Source organism: Heptranchias perlo, chromosome 11 (assembly GCF_035084215.1).
Source record: "Heptranchias perlo isolate sHepPer1 chromosome 11, sHepPer1.hap1, whole genome shotgun sequence".
Lineage (NCBI taxonomy): Eukaryota > Metazoa > Chordata > Chondrichthyes > Hexanchiformes > Hexanchidae > Heptranchias > Heptranchias perlo.
In genome coordinates, this window is record NC_090335.1 from 1,194,299 (window position 1) to 1,218,324 (window position 24,026).

Here is a 24,026-nt window from a genome sequence, read left to right on the forward strand (position 1 = left end):
AGTATTTCTCCATTCAAATAATATTTTGTTTTTTAATTTTTCCTCCCAAAGTGGATGACTTCACATTTTCCCACATTATATTCCATCTGCCAAATTTTTGCCTATTCGCTTAACCTGTCAATATCCCTTTGCAGACACTTTGTGTCCTCCTCACAACTTGCTTTTCCACCTACCTTTGTATCAACAGCAAATTTGGCCACAAGACACTCTGTTCCTTCATCTAAGTCATTGATATATATTGTAAATAGTTGAGGCCCCAGCACTGAGCCCTGCGGCACCCCACTAGTTACAGATTGCCATTTTGAAAATGACCCTTTTATCCCGACTCTTTGTTTACTGTTAGTTAGCCAATCCTCTATCCATGCCAGTATATTACCCTCTTAGCTTTTGAAGTAACCTTTTATGTGGCACCTTATCGAATGTCTTCTGGAAATCCAAATATACTACATCCATTGGTTCCCCTTTATCCACCCTGTCCGTTACTTCCTCAAAGAACTCTAATAAATTTGTCAGACATGATTTCCCCTTCATAAAACCATGTTGACTCTCCTTGATTGTATTATGAGTCTCCAAATGTCCTGCTACTACTTCCTTAATAATGGATTCTAGCATTTTCCCAATGACAGATGTTAGGCTAACTGGTCTATAGTTACTGCTTTCTGTCTCACTCCCTTCTTGAATAGGGGTGTTACATTTGCAGTTTTCCAATCTGCTGGTACTTTTCCAGAATCTGGTAAATTCTGGAAGATTACAACCAATGCATCCACTACCTCTGTAGCCACTTCCTTTAAGACCCTCGGATGCAAGCCATCAGGTCCAGGGGACTTGTCAGCCTTTAGACCCATTAGTTTACCAATAACTTTTTCTCTAGTGATAGTGATTGTTTTTAGTTCCTCACTCCCCTTTGCCCCATGATTTTCTACAATTATTGGTATGTTATTAGTGTCTTCTATTGTGAAGACAGATAGTGAAAACATGACAAGGGGTGAGATTGGAGGGAGGGATGGGGGTCAGAGGAAAGTGAAGGGGAAGGAGGATCAGGAGGGGTGTCGGTATCTAAGAGTTGTTGAAACTGTAAGGGGTTTCTTTTTTTACTGTTTCACGGGCTTATAATAGGTCAGCCAGTTATGTTTTCCTGAGCTGCCCTGCCCGCAGTGCGGTTGCGAATCGCTTACCCCTTCCTGATTCTGAGCTGAGGACTTATCGAGTGGTAACAAAGACAGACAAACAGACCAGTGGATTGGTACAAGGAAAACCAATGTTTATTAATAAGAAAACTAAAACTACAAGGTAAACAGTATAATACAGAAGATAAAGAAATCGCTATGGATGTAATACAGTCTTACACTTATCGGGTTGAAAGAAACAGACACATCGAGGGAAAATTCTAAAATCACAAGTTTAGCAATATCCCCTTTAACCCCCAACCTTACACTTATGCTAGGTTGTCTTGTGGCAGCCAGAAAATTAATGCTCACCGGTGAAAACAGATGAAAAGGCCTGGCCCCTGTGCCTGCTGCTGCCGTCGACATGTGGTTGCGAGGTTTACTGAATGGCCTTCCTTCTTAGTTGCTAGCAGACAGACAGGACAGGGCCAAGAGGTGAAGAGAGCAGCTACTCGCCAGAAATATACTGGGCAGCTTCAGTTATACCCTCTTGGTAACAGGTTTTTTCATACCTTATCAGCTTGCTTCATTGTTTGATTTTAAGCACGAAACGTAAGACAAAGGACCCCATCTCTGGCCCATTTACATTATGGCCGTTTCCTGTATCGATCTGTATGCTAACTGCTTTACCATTGTTCCGAATGTACCTTGATGGTTCACCTTTTGTCCTGCAATCACTTCCTGCTCGAATTTTGATGTGTTGACCGGCCATGTTGATAGCTTGCCTCAGGGCTAGAAAGCAGCTGCATTGTTTAAAGAAACCTGTCTAGACACGAAAACCTGCCAAGTTGTTGAAAAATGCAATTTCAAATCTGCCGGTCCTTGGCCATGTGTCTGACTGCAGCCATTTTGAGAGACCTTGGATTTTTTAAAACAGTCACACCAGGGTTTCTTTAATAACTCCAATAAATCTTCGGGGTGGGGGGAACATGTGAAATTTTGCGAATCCCTTCAAAACTTGCGGTCCCTGACATCTGAAAGGAAGAAAAAAGTCTCTGTTCTTGCACCCCCTTTAAAATTGTCCCATTTAGTTTATATTGCCTCTCCTCATTCTTCCTACCAAAATGTATCACTTCACACTTCTCTGCTTTAAATTTCATCTCCCAAGTATCTGCCCATTTCACCAGTCTGTCGATGTCCTCCTGAAGTCTGTTACTGTCCTCCACATTGTTTACTACATTTCCAAACTTTATGTCATCTGCAGTCTTTGAAATTATACCCTCTATACCAAGTTCAGGTCATTAAGAGATATCAAAAAGAGCAGTGGTCCTAATACTGACCCCTGGGGAACACCACTGTAAACTTCCCTCCAGTCTGAAAAACAACCGTTCACCACTACTCTCTGCTTTCTGTCCCTTAGCCAATTTTGTATCCACGCTGTCACTGTCCCTTTAATCCCATGGGCTTTAATTTTGCCAACAAGTCTATTATGTGGCACTTTATCAAACACCTGTTGAAAGTCCATATACACAACATCAACCATACTACCCTCATCAACCCTCTCCGTTACTTCATCAAAGAACTCAATCAAGTTAGTCAGATACGATTTTCCTTTATAGGCAATGAACATCAGCTATTCTCTCTTTATTATTTCACTTCCTGCTGCTGCAAAATGGTGTAAGGCACAGAAAGAGGAGGGAAATATACAACAGGATTTGAAAAATCAGGAGGAGGTTACCCGAATGGTTGAGTGTATAAATGAACCATGTGGTGTGGCACTGAGCCCAGAGAGGTACTAGGTTTATTTCCTGGTCCATGCTGTGTTAGTTGATGTCAGTCAGCGGGGTATGACAGTTTGTTTCAGCATCCTCAGGGCTACAGAGAGGAGAAAGTAAGAGGGGTTCCGCTCCTGATTGCTGTCCAGTGGCCTGTGCTGGAAACGATATTTATGTGGACGTTGAGTGAGGAAAGGTGCTGGGATGTTCCCAGTAACCTTTGGGCAAGGTGCAGAGAGCAGTCGGGACCTGTGGTCCATAGTCCAGCCCTGAGGCAAGAGAACAAAACCAACATGAAAGGAAGAAAAATTACAGTTCTGATAAACAATTTAAATGGTCATTTACAAATATATGTTTTATAAAACAAATGACGAATTAATATGAAAGATTAGGATTTCCCATTGATCTGTCACTAATATGGTATATATTTTATATCTGTAAACAGAGTCAACTCAACAGCCTTCCTGAACCAGGAGAGACATCTCTAAAAATGGTGGAAGCTTTGTACAAATATAATGCCGGACAGCATATTGATATATCCTTAGTGAAGGGTGAAAAGTATTATATCGTTGATGACAGTGATCAACATTGGTGGAAATTAAAAGATATGAAAGGGTAAGGCTTTGGTTTTCTATTTATGTTGTTTGTGATTTTTCCATCAAAAATTCTCAGATGGGCCACTGGTTTAGCTGAAAGGTGCTAAATTCATCCACTGGGAATTTCCTCATGGGTTCTCTGATTGGTGTAACTTCGGTGGAAACTTGGGACACAGGATTTCCACTGATCATCTGCCGAAGTAATGGTGGCTGATCAGGAGCACCCTCAAGGGAATTCCCAGCAATGATATTCCTAAGTGGGCCCATTGTGTTTGTGTTCTTGTCTATGTACTTGATCCCTGACCCTAGGTCTGCAAATTTTCTTGGTCGTTACAGGAGTTAGTTAGGGAATCCGGTAAAAGTAACTGCGGTAGCTGGATTTAATACAGGGTTGAGTTTGTAAGAGTCATAAATATTTTTGGTTGATGGGATGAAGTCTCCTTTAACTGTTGGCTCTATCCACTTCCCAGATAATTTATCTCCACACCATAGGAACATAGGAACAGTAGGAGGCCATTCAGCCCCTCGAGCCTTGTTTCACCATTCTTTTGGATCATGGCTGATTTGTACCTCAACTCCATTTCATAGAATCATAGAATCATAAAAAGGTTACAGCTCAGATGGAGGCCATTTGGCCCATCGAGTCCGTGCCAGCTCGATGCAAGAGCAATCCAGCTAGTCACATTCCCCGCCCTATCCCTGTAGCCCTGCAAATTTTTTTCCTTTCAAGTACTTATCCAGTTCCCTTTTGAAGGCCATGATTGAATCTGCCTCCACAACCCCCTCAGACTGTGCATTCCAGATCCTAGACACTCGCTGTGTAAAAAGGTTTTTCCACATGTCACCTTTGGTTCTTTTGCCAATCACCTTAAATCTATGTCTTCTGGTTCTTGATCCTTCCACCAATGGGAACAGTTTCTCTCTATCTACTCTGTCGAGACCCTTCATGATTTTGAATACCTCGATCAAATCTCCTCACAACCGTCTCTGCTCTAAGGAGAACAACCCAGCTTCTCCAGTCTATCCACATAACTAAAGTCCCTCATCCCTGGAATCATTCTAGTAAATCTTTTCTGCACCCTTTCTAAGGTCTTCACATCTTTCCTAAAGTGCGGTGCCCAGAATTGGACACAATACTCCAGTTGTGGTCGAACCAGTGTTTTATAAAGGTTCATCATAACTTCCATACTTCTGTACTCTATGCCTCTATTTATAAAGCCCAGGATCCCATATGCTTTTTTAACCACTTTCTCAACCTATGACGCTCGACTCATCGATCGACAGTTCCGACGGGCCACAGCAAAAAATCGCACAGACCTCCTCAGGAGACTAACACGGGACGCAACCAACAGAGTACCCTTTGTCGTCCAGTACTTCCCCGGAGCGGAGAAACTACGCCATGTTCTCCGCAGCCTTCAACATGTCATCAATGACGACGAACACCTCGCTATGGCCATCCCCACACCTCCACTACTCGCCTTTAAACAGCCACCCAACCTCAAACAGACCATCGTTCGCAGCAAATTACCTAGCTTTCAAGAGAACAGCGTCCACGACACCACACAACCCTGCCACGGTAACCTCTGCAAGACATGCCAGATCATCGACACAGATACCACCATCACACGAGAGGACACCACCCACCAGGTGCATAGTTCATACTCCTGTGACTCGGCCAACGTTGTCTACCTCATACGTTGCAGGAAAGGATGCCCCAGAGCATGGTACATTGGCGAGACCATGCAGACACTGCGACAACGGATGAACGGACACCGCGCAACAATCGCCAAACAGGAGGGTTCCCTCCCAGTCGGGGAACACTTCAGCAGTCATGGACATTCATCCACCGACCTTCGGGTAAGCGTACTCCAAGGCGGCCTTCGAGACACACGACAACGCAAAATCGTCGAGCAGAAATTGATAGCCAAGTTCCGCACCCATGAGGACGGCCTCAACCGGGATCTTGGGTTCATGTCACGCTACACGTTACCCCACCAGCGAACAAATGTTATGTGTTTTTAATATAACGGGTCAGTTGCTGTCTTTTCTATGTTTCTACCTCTCTATCTCTGTTTTTTTTTGTTTGTTGTTTTTTTTGGTGATTTGTATATTCTTAGACCTGGCAGGTAACACCTGTCTGTCTGCACACTGATTGCCTTGGCAACGGGCAGTTGAAAAAACTGTCTGTAATCACCAAGCATTGTTCTGTGAATTATAAATGCGATTTCATTTCGAGGATTTCATTTTCACATCGTTCACCTGACGAAGGAGGAAGCCTCCGAAAGCTTGTGAATTTACAATAAAATTGCTGGACTATAACTTGGTGTTGTAAAATTGTTTACAATTGTCAACCTGTCCTGCCACCTTCAACGATTTGTGCACATATACCCCCAGATCTCTCTGTTGCTGTACCCCTTTTAAAATTGTGCCCTCTAGTTTATATTGCCTCTCCTCATTCTTCCTACCTAAATGTATCACTTCGCATTTTTCTGCGTTAAATTTCATCTGCCACGTGTCCGCCCATTTCACCAGCCTGTCTATATCCTCTTGAAGTCTATCACTATCCTCCTCACTGTTCACTACACTTCCAAGTTTTGTGTCATCTGCAAATTTGGAAATTGTGCCCTGTACTCCCAAGTCTAAGTCATTAATATATATCAAGAAAAGCAGTGCTCCTAGTACCGTTCCCTAGGGAACACCACTGTACACCTCCGAAAAACAACCGCTCGTCACTACTCTCTGTTTCCTGTCACTTAGCCAATTCTGTATCCATATTGCTACTGCCCCCTTTATGCCATGGGCCACAATCTTGATGACAAGGCTACCATGCAGTACTTTATAAAGCGCCTTTTGAAAGTCCATATACACCACATCAACTGCATTGCCCTCATCTACCCTCTCTGTTACCTCATTAAAATACTCTATCAAGTTCGTTAAACACGAGTTGCCTTTAACAAATCCGTGCTGGCTTTCCCTAATTAATCCACACTCGTCCAAGTGACTGTTAATTCTGTCCCGGATTATCATTTCTAAAAGTTTCCCCACCACTGAGGTTAAACTGACTGGCCTGTAGTTGCTGGGTTTATCCTTACACCCTTTTTTTTAACAAGAATGTAACATTTGCAATTCTCCAGTCCTCTGGAACTACCCCCATATCTGAGGCTGTTTGGAAGATTATGGCCAGTACCTCCGCAATTTCCACCCTTACTTCCCTCAGCAACCTAGGATGCATCCCATCCGGGCCGGGTGACTTATCTACTTTAAGTACAGCCAGCCTTTCCAGTACCTCCTTTATCAATTTTTAGCCCATCCAGTATCTCAACTATATCCTCATTTACTGAGACTCTGGCAGCATCTTCTTCCTTGGTAAAGACAGATGCAAAGTACTCATTTAGTACCTCGGCATTGCCCACTGCCTCCAGACGTAATCGTCCCCACCCCTCCTCTTACTACCCGTTTACTGTTTACACGCCTGTAGGAGACATTTGGATTCCCTTTTATGTTGGCCGCCAGTGTTTCCTCATACTCTCTCTTTGCCCCTCTTATTTCCTTTTTTTGTTATTCGTTCGTGGGATGTGGGCGTCGCTGGCGAGGCTGGCATTTATTGCCCATCCCTAATTGCCCTTGAGAAGGTGGTGGTGAGCCGCCTTCTTGAACCGCTGCAGTCCGTGTGGTGACGGTTCTCCCACAGTGCTGTTAGGAAGGGAGTTCCAGGATTTTGACCCAGCGACGATGAAGGAACGGCGATATATTTCCAAGTCAGGATGGTGTGTGACTTGGAGGGGAACGTGCAGGTGGTGATGTTCCCATGTACCTGCTGCCCTTGTCCTTCTAGGAGGTAGAGGTCGCAGGTTAGGGAGGTGCTGTCGAAGAAGCCTTGGCGAGTTGTTGCAGTGCATCCTGTGGATGGTACACACTGCAGCCACTGTGCGCCAGTGGTGAAGGGAGTGAATGTTTAGGGTGGTGGATGGGGTGCCAATCAAGTGGACTGCTTTGTCCTGGATGATGTCGAGCTTCTTGAGTGTTGTTGGAGCTGCACTCATCCAGGCAAGTGGAGAGTATTCCATCACACTCCTGACTTGTGCCTTGTAGATGGTGGAAAGGCTTTGGGGAGTCAGGAGGTGAGTCACTCTCCGCAGAATACCCAGTCTCTGACCTGCTCTTGTAGCCACAGTATTTATATGGCTGGTCCAGTTAAGTTTCTGGTCAATGGTGACCCCCAGGATGTTGATGGTGGGGGATTCGGCGATGGTAATGCCGTTGAATGTCAAGGGGAGGTGGTTAGACTCTCTCTTGTTGGAGATGGTCATTGCCTGGCACTTGTCTGGCGCGAATGTTACTTGCCACTTATCAGCCCAAGCCTGGATGTTGTCCAGGTCTTGCTGCAGGCAGGCTCGGACTGCTTCATTATCTGAGGGGTTGCGAATGGAACTGAACACTGTGCAATCATCAGTGAACATCCCCATTTCTGACCTTATGATGGAGGGAAGGTCATTGATGAAGCAGCTGAAGATGATTGGGCCTAGGACACTGCCCTGAGGAACACATGCAGCAATGCCCTGGGGCTGAGATGATTGGCCTCCAACAACCACTACCATCTTCCTTTGTGCTGGGTATGACTCCAGCCACTGGAGAGTTTTCCCCCTGATTCCCATTGACTTCAATTTTACTAGGGCTCCTTGGTGCCACACTCGGTCAAATGCTGCCTTAATGTCAAGGGCAGTCACTCTCACCTCACCTCTGGAATTCAGCTCTTTTGTCCATGTTTGGACAAAGGCCGTAATGAGATCTGGAGCCTAGTGGTCCTGGCGGAACCCAAAGTGAGCATTGGTGAGCAGGTTATTGGTGAGTAAGTGCCGCTTGATAGCACTGTCGACACCTTCCATCACTTTGCTGATTATTGAGAGTAGACTGATGATGCGGTAATTGGCCGGATTGGATTTGTCCTGCTTTTTGTGGACAGGACATACCTGGGTAATTTTCCACATTGTCAGGTAGATGCCAGTGTTGTAGATGTACTGGAACAGTTTGGCTTGAGGCGCAGCTCGTTCTGGAGCACAAGTCTTCAGCACTACAGCTGGGATGTTGTCGGGGCCCATAGCCTTTGCTGTATCCAGTGCACTCAGCCGTTTCTTGATATCATGTGGAGTGAATCGAATTGGCTGAAGGCTGGTTTCTGTGACGGTGGAGATATCGGGAGGAGGTCGAGACGGATCATCCACTCGGCACTTCTGGCTGAAGATGGTTGCAAACGCTTCAGCCTTGTCTTTTGCACTCATGTGCTGGACTCCACCATCGTTGAGGATGGGGATGTTCACGGAGCCTCCTCCTCCCGTTAGTTGTTTAATTGTCCACCACCATTCACGACTGGATGTGGCAGGACTGCAGAGCTTTGATCTGATCCGTTGGTTGTGGCATCGCTTAGCTCTCTCTATAGCATGTTGCTTCCGCTGTTTAGCATGCATGTCGTCCTGAGTTGTAGCTTCACCAGGTTGGCACCTCATTTTTAGGTACGCCTGGTGCTGCTTCCTGGCATGCTCTTCTACATTCCTCATTGAATCCAGGTTGATCCCCTGTCTTGTTGGTAATGGTAGAGTGAGGAATACGCCGGGCCATGAGGTTACAGATTGTGCTGGAATACAATTCTGCTGCTGCTGATGGCCCACAATGCCTCATGGATGCCCAGTTTTGAGCTGCTGGATCTGCTCTGAATCTATCCCATTTAGCACGGTGATAGTGCCACACAACACGTTGGATGGTGTCTTCACTTCCCCTCTGAACTTTCTATATTCTGCCTGGTTCTCACTTGTACTATCACCCTGACATCTGTCATACGCCCCTTTTTTCTGCTTCATCTTACTCTCTATCTCTTTCATCATCATCCAGGGAGCTCTGGCTTTAATTATCCTACCTTTCTCCCTTGTTTACTCGCCTTTGATCCATTTCCCTTGATGTCCTCAACAAAAGTGTATCGATCTCCGTTTCAAAAGCTCCAATTGACCCCCAGCATCCAAAACCTTCTGGGGGAGAGAGTTCCAGATTTCCACTACCCTTTATGTGAAAAAGTGCTTCCTGATTTCACTCCTGAACAGCCAAGCTCTAATTTTAAGATTGTGTCCCCTTGTTCTGGACTCCCCCACCAGAGGAAATAGCTTCCCTGTATCTTCTCTATTGAATTCCTTTGTCATTTTAAACACCTTGATTCGATCACCTCTCAACTCTCTGAACTCAATGGAATACCACCCAAGTTTATGCCACCTGTCCTCATAATTTAACCTGCCAAGATCCACAAACTATTCACGATAGGTTTTCAGTGACTCACTACAGGTGTAACATATGTGTCACAGAGGTGCATTTGAAGATGCTCCTCTGCCATTTCAGGTTAAGGCCCATTTTTTGTCGAGCAGGAGGTATTCTGCATCAGGCTGTGCCACACCTGGTTTAAGAGTGCTTGATGCTGGCACTGGGTGTCAAAAGTGGAAAACTATTCCATTCTCCAGCACTGCGAGCACTTAACTCAATGGGGGGGTCGCTGAGTTCACTGAAAGAATGTAAATAAATTTAAAAAGGACCTCTTCCTTTAATGGATGATACCTTTTGGTCCACAGGAGAGAAGGATATGCTCCCTCCACTTACCTGAGTGACAGAAAGCCTGAAGAATACAGGTCAGTTAGTCTAATAACAATTCTTACAGGTTGCACCAGTAATATTTATAATTTTTATGCTTTTATAAATTATTACATCACATTCCATCATTTAAAATGGCTCCAACAGAAGACATTGTCAAATTGGACAAAAATCTGGTTGGAACAGAATTGAGAGTTGAAAGAGGTACAGGTAGGGGTAATTGGAAGTTGGTATGTGGAATTTAAAGGTTCCTGGGACAGGGACGGGGAGTCAATCCAATGAAGGCATCTGGAGCCAGGAGTAGGCCATACGGCCCCTCGAACCTGCTCCACCATTCAATAAGATCATGGCTGATCTTCGACCTCAACTCCACTTTCCCGCCCGATCCCCATATCCCTTGATTCCCCTAGAGTCCAGAAATCTATCGATCTCAGTCTTAAATATACTCAACAACTGAGCATCCACAGCCCTCTGGGGTAGAGAGTTCCAAATATTCACAACCCTCTGCGTGAAGAAATTTCTCCTCATCTCAGTCCTTATCAACCCGTTATCCTGAGACTATGTCCCCTAGTTCTAGATTCTCCAACCAGGGGAAACATCAAAGAAACATAGAAAAATTTACGGCACAGAAGGAAGCCATTGAGCCCATCATATCTGTGCCAGTCAAAAAAGAGCTACCCAGCCTGATCCCACTTCCGAGCACATGGTCCATAAGTCCTGTAGTTTATGGCATTTCAAGTGCATATCCAAGCACTTTTTAAATGTGATGAGGGCTTCTGCCTCCACCACCCTTTCAGGCAGTGAGTTCCAGACCCCCTCAGTATCTGAGATCACCTCTCATTCTTCTAAACCCCAGAGAGTATAGGCCCATTCTACTCAACCTCTCCTCATAGGACAACCCTCTCATCCCAGAAATTAATCTAGTGAACCTTCACTGCACCGCCTCTAAAGCAAGTATATCCTTCCTTAGATAAGGAGACCAAAACTGTACACAGTACTCCAGGTGAGGTCTCACCAAAGCCCTGTACAATTGTAATAAAACTTCCTTACTCTTGTACTCGAAATGATATTTTGGAGGTGAACTGGAAGAAGTTAGAGATTTAAGAGTTGAGAAGCAAGAACAGATCCAGGGAATGGGAGGATGATATTGTTCAGTTGGTCTGGCTGAATCCAGAGCGCACGCATCAAATCAAGGGCTCAGAGCATGTATTCACCATCAAATCAGGGTCTCAGAGCATGTGTTCACCATCAAATCAGGGTCTCAGAGCACGTGTTCACCATCAAATCAGGGTCTCAGAGCACGTGTTCACCATCAAATCAGGGTCTCAGAGCACGTGTTCACCATCAAATCAGGGTCTCAGAGCATGTGTTCACCATCAAATCAGGGGCTCAGGGCATGTGTTCACCATCAAATCAGGGTCTCAGAGCATGTGTTCACCATCAAATCAGGGTCTCAGAGCATGTGTTCACCATCAAATCAGGGGCTCAGAGCATGTGTTCACCATCAAATCAGGGTCACAGAGCATGTGTTCACCATCAAATCAGGGGCTCAGAGCATGTATTCACCATCAAATCAGGGTCACAGAGCATGTGTTCACCATCAAATCAGGGTCTCAGAGCATGTGTTCACCATCAAATCAGGGGCTCAGAGCATGTGTTCATCATCAAATCAGAGGCTGGGTGCACGCATTCACTATGAAATCAGGGGCTCAGAGCATGTAACTGGGCAAATCTGTTAATGGGTAAAACGACTGATGATCAGTGGGAAATGTTTAAAGAAACATTTAACGTGATACAGAACCCGTTTCTACCCCTGGGGGCAAGAACTCTACTTGCCAAAAAAACAGCCATGGACAACTAAAGAGGTAAGGGACAGTATAAGACATAAGGAAAGGGCTTACAAAAAGGCAAAAAATGGCACAGATCCTGGCAAATGGGAAAGATACAAAGATCAACAAAGGGTCACAAAACAGATAGTAAGAGCTACAAAAAGAGAGTATGAAAAGAAACTTGCAAGGGATATCAAAACCAATACGAAGAACTTTTAGAGTTACATTAGGAAAAAGAGGGTGGTCAGGAGCAGTGTTGGCCCCTTAAAAACTGAAAGTGGGGATATTGTCATTGACAATGGGAAAATGGCGGACATGTTGAACGATTACTTTGCATCAGTATTTACAATAGGAAAAGAGGATAGCATGCCGGAAATCCCAAGAAAACTAATATTGAATCAGGGACAGGGATTCAATAAAATTAACATAAGTAAAACAACAATAATGAAGAAAATAATAGCACTAAAGAGTGACAAATCCCCAGGATCAGATGGTTTCCATCCCAGGGTTTTAAAGGAAGTAGGTGTGCACATTGCGGATGCCCTAACTATAATCTTTCAAAGTTCTCTAGATTCAGGAGCTGGCCATCTGGATTGGAAAATTGAACATGTCACTCCGCTTTTTAAGAAAGGAGAGAGGGGGAAACCAGGGAATTATAAACCAATTAGCCCAACATCTGTTGTGGGGAAAATGCTAGAGTCTATAATTAAGGATAGGGTGACTGAACACCTCGAGAATTTTCAGTTAATCAGAGAGAGCCAGCATGGATTTGTGAAAGGTAGGTCGTGCCTGACAAACCTGATTGAATTTTTTGAAGAGGTGACTAAAGTAGTGGACAGGGGAATGTCAATGGATGTTATTTATATGGACTTCTAGAAGGCATTTGATAAGGTCCCACATAAGAGACTGTTAGCTAAGATAGAAGCCCATGGAATCGAGGGAAAAGTACGGACTTGGTTAGGAAGTTGGCTGAGCGAAAGGCGACAGAGAGTAGGGATAATGGGTAGGTACTCACATTGGCAGGATGTGACTAGTGGAGTCCCGCAGGGGTCTGTCTTGGGGCCTCAATTATTCACAATATTTATTAACGACTTAGAGGAAAGCATAGAAAATCTCATATCTAAGTTTGCCGATGACACAAAGATTGGTGACATTGTAGGCAGTGTAGATGAAAACATAAAATTACAAAGCGATATTGATAGATTAGGTGAATGGGCAAAACTGTGGCAAATGGAATTCAATGCAGACAAATGTGAGATCATCCACTTTGGACCAAAAAAGGATAGAACAGGGTACTTTCTAAATGGTGAAAAGTTAAAAACAGTGGATGTCCAAAAGGACTTTGGGGTTCAGGTACATAGATCATTGAAGTGTCATGAACAGATGCAGAAAATAATCAATAAGGCTCATGGAATGCTGGCCTTTATATCTAGGGGACTAGAGTACAAGGGGGCAGAAGTTATGCTGCAGCTCTACAAAACCCTGGTTAGACCGCACCTGGAGTACTGTGAGCAGTTCTGGGCACCGCACCTTCGGAAGGACATATTGGCCTTGGAGGGAGTGCAGCGTAGGTTTACTAGAATGATACCCGGACTTCAAGGGTTAAGTTACGAGGAGAGATTACACAAATTGGGGTTGTATTCTCTGGAGTTTCGAAGGTTAAGGGGTGATCTGATCGAAGTTTATAATGTTGACCGGAAGTCACCGGTTAACGGTTTTGGCTTAGTACACAGAGGAAGAGTCAATTCTCTCTTAATTCTCAATTCGCTTTATTAACGTTATTAGATCATGTACATACCGCTTATACGTCTAGTTATATGTAGGCATGCAGTTTACATCAGGTTATACAGTTTTATACTCAAACTAGGATTTAAACGCACACCCACTAGCTGACTAACACTCCCTGAGTATTAGGATTTAAACGCACACCCACTTGCTGACTAACACTCCCTGAGTATTAGGATTTAAACGCACACCCACTAGCTGACTAACACTCCCTGAGTATTAGGATTTAAACGCACACCCACTTGCTGACTAACACTCCCTGAGTATTAGGATTTAAACACACACCCACTAGGTTTTTCTGACGAACACCCCCCCAGTGGTCACAGAATAGAAAGGATATTATATTACCCGGAAAGGAGAGATACTGCTGGCCAGGCAATTCTCTCTCTCACTCCCGACGTAGTCTCTACGTCCCTGACGTAGGGTTCCCACTTCCACGAGGGTCAGTCTCCGGAGTCTCCCTCACAAACAACAAACAAACTGAGATCAAACCTGCAATTCTTCAGTTTTATTCCAAGTCTGTCTTTTCGAACGATGCTGTCTTCTCCGGTTGGCTTAAAATTCCTTGAGTGGTCAGTGTCATCCCCTGATTGGCTCTGTTCCAAGGGCCTAGGTAGCATCACCTCATTACCCCTTTGTCCCTCTAAGAAGCGGAACGAATTCAAACCGGTTCTGGCCAGTTCAGACCAGTGACTGAACTCCAGGTCACCTCAGTTCAAAAGGTCAGTGTCTTTGTTAGCAATTCGAATTAACCTCAATAGGTTTCTGCAGCCTCTGGCCAACATCTCCCCCCTTTTGATCCAAAGATGCCTATCTTAGGATCATTATTCTCCCTTTCTGTGCACCACTCCTGAGGCTGTCATTGTCCCCCAATGGGCATGTTACATCCGTGATATCATATGATTATAGAAAAATATAAATGGTTATAGAAAAAATACAAACAGAAACATATAAAATATACTTCACACACTGTCCTTATGTTGATAATCGCTTCTTCTGGTTCATTATAGCACTAACACTCAATTGTTGCAAAATTTCATTTTTCCACCTTCTAAGCTGATATACATTGAATATGACAAGTATTAATGCACATAAAATCACAATTACAGCAGCATGTGATAAAATCCTGACCCATGGATGTATTTGAACATTAGATCCCCAATTCCAAAACTTATCCCAGAACCCGGGGTCCCGTAGCAGTTCATCTGCTTTATCAGCATGCGTTTTAATTATTTTAGTGTGTTTAGTCCATTGATGAATTATCTCATTGGCTTCCTCCGCTATTTGCATCCAATCTGCAGTCAGGTGCGGAATGGGTGGTAGTTCGGTAGGAACATATTTCCACAGATCTTGGACTATATCGGTACGTTGGACTGTGAGGTTTTCGTTTATTACCATCCTCATTATTGGCTTAGGCAGAACTTGTCCACCGACAACCAGGTCTGAGGTCACACTGTTAATGGCCACATTGTGTCCTTCCAGAGGGCACTGTTTCCATCCTTTATTATAGTTCATAGCCACTGTGGCTGTGTAATACGTTTGTCCCACAAGGGCGTATTGTAAAAAGGACTGGTTGTTAACTGGCAAAATGGACAATGAACAATTTTCATAAGTACTGAACCCGCAATTAGTAAGTTTCTGTCTCGTTATCTCTTCTGGACAGGCCCAGTGATTCCCTCCTTGGTGACACTTTGACAAATCTACCCCTTTCTCAGCACCATCCATTACAATAGCATGAGATGGTGGATTGCTCAAAGATATCCAAGTACCCTCATGATACTTGCCCACGTTATGAACTCTTTTTAAAGGGTAGGTCAAATTGCCTCCGTGCCGGGGAATATGAAACACCGCCCCAACGTAATATCTCCCTTTCTCCTCGGGACAGGTACCTAACACCCTATTAGCTAAGGTTAAACTGCTGAGGTGGCATAGAGGTGTTTCTTCTCCGACCCATTTCTCTAACTGTTCATCCGACACCCAGTCTGGAACTTGGTGTGTATTGAGCTGTAATAAATTAGTACCAATCATTGTCAACACCCAGCTAGTATATATGGCACACGTCTCAGCCTTATGGGCCTCCTCTGAAGTATTAGCCGTACGGTCAATGATCAAATTTATTGTATCCTGTAAAGGTTTCAGCAATTTTACTGTGTCTCGGGTCACTTGTGATGTATCTGGACCTATTTGGCTGTCTCGTATTTGATCCCGATAACCCTCTCCAGTAATAACCTGCATTTTCTGCTGGAGGGATTGTATCTGGTTTTCCAACTCAGCTATGTCCAATGTGTTAACTGTTGCCACACCCGATGCATAACCTGCCCCTGCCAGTTCTAATAGCCCTCTCTTTTTCCTGTTTTTTACTGACCTGAACTCGTTCCTGCTTAACTGTCTCCTAAGGAGGTGGATAAATAAGTGTTTTGTGGCGTATGAACACCATTCTGGAGCAGTTATTTCAGTCAAATTGAAGACCACCTGCACATGTTGATATCCTGGTACCAAAGTGACAGATTCTCCCGTTTCCTCCAGCACCAGACCTACACCGTCCGTTTTATACTGAGATTCGCTACATCTAGGTTCCGGTGTGGTTTTAATCACTGGAGGGGGTGGTGTGGTAAGCCTCCTCGGGGTCCTGAAAATTATGAAGGGTCCTGGCCCCCGACAGAAACTCCTGTCTGCAACCCTTAACGCCCTTTTTGCTCTATCCCCTTTCTGTGTTGTGTCTTCCTTTATACAATTGATGATGATCCAGCCGATCTTTCTAAAACACTGACTATATCCACCCCAATCAATATATCTCTGGTACGAGTCACTACCCCAATCAATATTTACATAGGTGTGGTCCCAGTGGACCATAATCTTACCTCGACCGTCGCTCCCCGATGGTCGCTCCATAAATGGACTCACAAATTGATGAATAATATTTCCCTCTGGGATTACCGATAATGTCACCTCTAGAACTGTGTTACATGAAAACTGTACTCCCGCTCCCTCCGGTATACCCAAAGTCTTTTCTACACACGCTAACCCATTCACTCCCGTATAATACAAATTTAAATCCTCCCTTTTCCCTTTGTTGGTTCGGACTGTCTTATTCTGCAGAGCAAAGTTGTCCCTGGTCTCGGGATATCCCTCCGCCGTCAACACTGCTTCAGGCACGTTCATTCGTCGTGACGGCTCCGAGGCAGGTTCAACCACAGTCCTGATGATGATCAATCTGATAGCAACAAAATGCATCATCCCCTTCATTCTAGGCTGGACCTGGAATAAACAAGTGTAATTTCTGCTCTTATGTACAGTTTCTTTCAGGTACTATCATAAGTTCAGTCTCTCCATATACTGAGCCAGACCGTCCAAATCCTGTTCCCAATTTGTTTCAGATTCTAACCGTCCGTTTCTTCGAACCCACTTATTCCCCCTTTCTGTTTAATGTTCCTTTCGTTTTGTTCCTGGATTCGCCTCTGCATGTGAACGCACAGTATCAAATTTGTTTTCGATCACCTCCTCTTGGACCTGTAACTGGTCCAGTTCGTGATCTCCCTGACCTTCAGAATTCAGAACATCGTTATCATCGAGCAGCACATGCCAATGATGATTATCTTGTTTTTCTCCTACCAACTTTAGCTGATTAATGTGGTACCAGCCACTCTTATCTGGTGCCGTTAATATCCTGTATACAGATGGGCTAGCTTTGTCTACTATCTCATAGGGACCGGCAAGCTTTGGACTCAAGAATGAGGTGGGCTGGTGTATTCTAATCATTACTCTCTGTCCAGGGCTCAACTCTATCGGGCTGGCTTTTGCATCGAAATAAGCCTTGCTTTGCTGTTTCTTCTTTCCCTGTCGGTGAGCGGCTACATAATTTGCTTCTTTTACTGTTTCTACGAGCTGTTGTACCCATTTTTCTGATATAATGTGGTCCACCTCGGGTTCAGACAAATCCAAACCTACCAACCCCTCCATTCCCCTCATGTCCCTTCCTGTCATGAGTTTATAAGGAGTGTAGCCTGTTGATGAAGCCACGGTATTCCTGACTATCATCAGCACAAAGGGCAGAACCAGGTTGTCTTGCGCTGCTGCACCATTTTGGCTATCATGTTTTTCAATGTCCGATTCATTCTTTCCACAATTCCGCTAGACTGTGGTCTATAGGGTATGTGAAATCTCTGTCTGACCGCAAAAAGGGTCATAACATCCTGCATTACTTGGGCTGTAAAATGTGTTCCCTGATCCGATTCTATGCTTCGGGGTAAACCCCAACGGGTAAACACCTTTTCTAATAGAATTTTCGCAGTAACTTTGGCTGTGTTTGTTCTGGTCGGAAAAGCTTCCACCCATTTAGTGAAGGTATCCACTATTACTAGAATGTACTTGTACCCTCCTGGAGTGGGAGGAAGCGGTCCTACATAGTCTATCTGTAAATTAGTCCAAGGCCCTTCTACTGGTCTAGTATGTCGGAGGACCCCTTTCTTAACATTTCTATCAGGGTTGTGTTGTGCACAGATCAAACAATTCTTGACATAGTGTTCCACGTCACCTGTCATTCCGGGCCACCAGCACACCTCCTTTATCCTATCTAGGATGCTCTCCGTCCCTTTATGTCCCCATAAGTCATGGTACCAGTGGATTATTTGGTTTTGTCCCCCTTCTGGCACCACAAATTTTCCTTTACATAAAACCACTCCGTCTTGAATATAGACCCCCCTTGTGCCTTTTGTATGTGTCTGACTCTGCTCCTTCTATTAGTTTTTTTAATTCTCCATCTTTCTTTTGCTCCTCTGTTAAATCCATTACTTTGACCTGCTTCTCTTTCTGGCCTCCGATTTCCCCAATCGGTGGCTGCCATTCGTGTCCACTTACAGCACCTCGTTTGGCTAATTCATCAGCTTTCCTGTTCCCATCGGGAGATAGTTTTGAATGAGCTTTCACTTTTGTGACCCCATATCCTTTCCCCTGTGCTTCTTCAAAGATGTACCGTAATAGCGGGGCTGACGGAAGGGGCCTTCCATCCGCTGAGACAAATCCTCTCGCTTCCCATAGGGGCAAATGTTCTGTGAGGCTATTACAGACATACATGCTATCAGAATATATGACTGATCTGGGCGGAAAATATTCCGGGTGACCAACCACATATGCGACGGCTGCTAGTTCTGCTGCCTGCGCACTCATAGTGTTAGGTAATTTCAGAGCCGCACTAAATCTTTCCTGTCCGTGGTCATCCTCCATGTATATCCCACAGCCAGTTCTCCTTTCCCCATCCTGTACTGATGAAGAGCCATCCACAAAAATTTTAAAAGAGGGTTCTTCCTTTCCTGTTTCCTTTGTCTTTCTGCTTTCAGGCCCCGTCTTACCCCCTCCTTTTTGTTTTGATACAAATGGGTCCTTGGGGTCATTTGCTATCATCAATTGACACTCATGTTTTTCTCCCTGATAAACTAAGTTGTCTGCTAACATAGTGGTGGTTTTTACCCCCTTCACGGTTATATTTCTCCCTTGCAGCAACAATGTCCATCTAGCAATTCTATTTTGGCTAACTGAACCATCCTTAATCCTTCCGTCTAACAGTAGCTGTACTGGGGTGTGTTCTGTTAATATTGTAAGTGGGTTTAGTCCCACTATATAGGTAAAATGCTGCACTGCCCAAAAGACAGCTAGCAAGTGTCTTTCACATACCGTATACCCCTGCTCTACTGGTGAGAGCATACGTGAGGCGTACGCTACTGGTCGTAATTTCCCGTGTGTCTCCTGTAATAGAACTGCCGAGAGGGTGGTGTGTGTGGTAGCCACCTCCAATGCAAACGGTTCCGTTGGATTTTGGGTTTTTAGAGCAGGCGCGGCAGCTAGTGCTTGCTTTAGATCAGTCATGGCCTGGCTGTGTTCTGTTTTCCATTCCCAGGCCACATTCTTTTTTAATAATTCCATCAGTGGGGCCGCCTTTGTGGCGAATCCATCAATATGGTCCCTGCAATATCCCACCAACCCCAAGAAGGACCTTAACCCTTTTACATCCCGCGGAACAGGGAGTCTGCCAACTGTCTCTACCCTTCGCTTGTCAATGTCCCTTTGTCCCGGCGTCAGAATCATTCCCAAGTAAGTAACTTTTTGTTTCATGATCTGTGCTTTTTTAGGGTTAATCTTTAATCCCAAGTCATGTAACAACTGCAGTAATTCACTTAGCAGTTGATAATGTTCCTTCTTGGTTTCAGTTTGTAGGAGTCAGTCGTCTACATACTGCACGAGACATTCAGGCCTTGAGAATCCTTTTAACCCTTCCCTCAGCCGTTGGTGAAATATGGACGGGGAATTGTGAAACCCCTGCGGCAGGGCGGTCCATGTATATTGCTGTCCTTGGAAAGTAAATGCGAATTTATATTGACATTCTTTCTCCAGTGGAATAGACCAAAAACTGTTACTGATATCCAAAACCGTAAACCACTGCGCATCCTCCTTTTGTCGAACTACTGTCTCTGGGCTAGTTGCTACAGTAGGGGCTGTTAACGGGGTGACTTTATTTAATTCTCTGTCGTCTATCGTCAGTCGCCAGCTACCGTCGGGTTTCCTCACTGGCCAAATAGGTGCGTTATTAGTAGAAGCTATTGGTCTTAATACCCCTTGCTGCAGCAGACTCTGTATCACCTTCTCTATCTCTTCTTCTGCTTGTTTTGGGAAACCATACTGCTTCTGTGGTTTGGGGTCTGGACCTTGTATACACACACTCCCGGTCATTTTCCCACAATCATGTTTATGTCGGGCAAATACTGTTGAGTTTTGTACAATAATCTGTTGTACTTCACGATCGTTACTCATTTCTCCTGGTTCTATCCACATTTCCCCGATCGTGCGTATCCTTTCCTGATATTCCCCCACCGGGACGAGTGTGTGATTTATACTGCCCATGCCCAAAGGCATTTTCCAAATCATACAATTAACAGGGTCGAAGCAGAATCCCGCTTTGGCCATATAGTCACTCCCTAATATATGTTCTTGTTCTCTGGGTAATTTAATAAGGACCACTGAATGCTCTATCACTATGTCTCCCACACCGACTGCCAACGGTACACTCACATATCCCACTTGTGAATGCCCTGTGAATCCACTTAGAATAATCTTGTTTTGAATTTTCCAATCTATGTCATTGATCTGAGTGGTGTTAACGGTGGTTCGAGATCCCCCTGTGTCCCAAAGAAATGTAAGAGGGCGGCCTCCGACCCTACCATTCACTAGGGGTCTCCCCGTGTCATCCAACCGCACGTCACACACCCATAACGGAGAGGCCTGACACCGTCATTGCAGTTCAGGGTACAACCCGGAACTCGGTGATATTTCTATCGTATCACACTGAGGACTTGGTCTATTCGGCCCTTCCACGGGTCGGCTCTGATTCCTTCCCCGACCTGCTCTCTCTCATCTCTGGTTCGGGCAGTCCCTTGCGAAGTGTCCCTCTTGGCCACAGTTATAGCATTTGGACACCTCGCCTTGAGTTCTCCCCGTTCCTGAGAAGTTTCCTCTTCCTCTGCCTCTACCTCTTCCCACTGTCTGATAAGCTGGAGGGGGTTCCCCCTGAGTAGGTCCCCTCCCTTCATTTCTCCAAATTATCATCTGATCTTTAACAGGCGTTGCTCTGTCCCCGGATGCCTTGGATCGTTTTGGTATTTCCCTTTCCCATACTCTAACCATCTTCCTAATTATCCAGGGTTCCGTATGTGTGTCATCAGCGGGGTCAAACTGATCTAGTGCCTTCCTCGACTCCTCAGTGCCATGCGACACTAGTGTTCTCAGTCATCGGTTCCTAACCTCCCGCTGTAAATTATCCCTGTCTAAGTCTGTACCATAGACCCCCTGAAACATCGCCCAAATGCGAGCCGAAAATACAGTGGGGTGTTCACCTTTCCTTTGATGGCATCTCATCAGCGCCTCCACTGGATCCCCTCTGTTATCGCCCATGACAGATAATACCTGGTCCTTTAAGGCTTCATTCGTGCCTCTACCAAGTTTTTGTTCCTCCGGTAGGGCGGAGTGTATATGTGGGTGTAGGCACATTCGGATTAATTTCCTTTCCTCAGCATCATCTAAGCCGTGTATCGCTCTCTGTTGCCTGACCGCTAGGAACAACTCCCTAGGATCATCCCCAGGCGCACACGTTCCGATATCTTTCACAATAACCCTCAGTTCTTGTATCCCAATTGGGGTGGAATATGTCATATCCTGGCCATCTTCCCCCATCTGTGCTCTAGTGGTTACCAGGGGGGCCATTGGGGCAGGCGGTTTTTTCGGCTCTGGAGCATATGCTGGCGGTGGGTCCCCTAGTGGAGGTTCCCTATCACCGCTGCTGTATCTATCCGCCTTGTCTGCTAAATCATCCCAATCTACATCCCCTAAACACTTTCTTCACCTCTCCCGGGTGCAAAAGCACACAATATGCCCCTCTGTGCGGCTAGCTGATCTTGCAGCCTCCCTATCAGTTTCTGACACGTTGTGTGATCGCCAGTACTACTCCTCTTCTCTTGAGCTGATCTGTGAATCACATTCATAGCAGTTTTTAAATCACCACATTGTTGTTTCCATCTCTCCACCTCAGCTTTAGCTGCTTGGGCTTCTCCCTCTCTCTTACTCTTTTCATTAGTCAATTTTTCGCACTGTAACTGATATTGGTTCATGTGCATCAAATCTGCACTTCTCTGTCCCTGTAGATCAGTTACCTTCTCACTAAGGCGGGCTATCTCCTCACGGAGTTTTTTATTCTCTTCCCCTAATCCGTCTTGGATTTTCTGAGTCCCTTCTTTCTCTCTCCTAGCCTGCTGTTGGCATTCTATCCATTCCTCAAGTAAACATCCGATCGCTACGGACTTTTGTATCTTTTTAAATTTCCTATCTGACATCTTTGTTTGCGCAATTTTCCAAAGGACCTCCCCAACAGGCGTTCCCTTGTCTCCAATGTGACCCGCATAATCCCCGTATTGCGGCCACTTCCCTATTACGTATTTTTGAAGGAGTCCCTTCCAGTCAAAACAGTCCAAGTCCCCAGGGCTTGGTGATTGCCCTTTATTCGTCATCTTACGTTATTAACTATGAATTATCGTAAACTCCTGTTCTCTGTATACTTTGCCAAATTCGGTTCGCCTCGAGGCTCCCACTGACGCAACGGAGAGATTTATCCTCGAGCCCACCCAGGGACGCCAAGGATGTTGACCGTAAGTCACCGGTTAACGGTTTTGGCTTAGTACACAGAGGAAGAGTCAATTCCCTCTTAATTCTCAATTCGCTTTATTAACGTTATTAGATCGTGTACATACCACTTATATGTCTGGTTAGATAGAGGCATGCAGTTTACAGCAGGTTATACAGGTTTATACTCAAACTAGGATTTAAACGCACACCCACTAGCTGACTAACACTCCCTGAGTATTAGGATTTAAACGCACACCCACTAGCTGACTAACACTCCCTGAGTATTAGGATTTAAACACACACCCACTAGCTGACTAACACTCCCTGAGTATTAGGATTTAAACGCACACCCACTAGCTGACTAACACTCCCTGAGTATTAGGATTTAAACGCACACCCACTAGCTGACTAACACTCCCTGAGTATTAGGATTTAAACGCACACCCACTTGCTGACTAACACTCCCTGAGTATTAGGATTTAAACGCACACCCACTAGCTGACTAACACTCCCTGAGTATTAGGATTTAAACGCACACCCACTAGCTGACGAACACCCCCTGAGTATTAGGATTTAAACGCACACCCACTAGCTGACTAACACTCCCTGAGTATTAGGATTTAAACGCACACCCACTTGCTGACGAACACCCCCTGAGTATTAGGATTTAAACACACACCCACTAGGTTTTTCTGACGAACACCCCCCCAGTGGTCACAGAATAGAAAGGATTTTATATTACCCGGAAAGGAGAGATACTGCTGGCCAGGCAATTCTCTCTCTCACTCCCGACGTAGTCTCTACGTCCCTGACGTAGTCTCTATGTCCCTGACGTAGGGTTCCTACTTCCACGAGGGTCAGTCTCCGGAGTCTCCCTCACAAACAACAAACAAACTGAGATCAAACCTGCAATTCTTCAGTTTTATTCCAAGTCTGTCTTTTCGAACGATGCTGTCTTCTCCGGTTGGCTTAAAATTCCTTGAGTGGTCAGTGTCATCCCCTGATTGGCTCTGTTCCAAGGGCCGAGGTAGCATCACCTCATTACCCCTTTGTCCCTGTAAGAAGCGGAACGAATTCAAACCGGTTCTGGCCAGTTCAGACCAGTGACTGAACTCCAGGTCACCTCAGTTCAAAAGGTCAGTG

General features: G+C 45.0%; 1 protein-coding gene across 1 annotated transcript in view; it reads left to right on the forward strand.

The window, feature by feature from the left end:
• Positions 1-24,026, forward strand: part of LOC137327530 (tyrosine-protein kinase BTK-like) — a 384,163-nt gene that overhangs the window by 943 nt on the left and 359,194 nt on the right. Inside the window, exons 2-3 of the mRNA XM_067993431.1 lie at positions 3,327-3,496; positions 10,086-10,142. Of these exons, the coding sequence (XP_067849532.1) occupies positions 3,327-3,496; positions 10,086-10,142 (227 nt within the window). The remainder of the gene's footprint in view (positions 1-3,326; positions 3,497-10,085; positions 10,143-24,026) is intronic.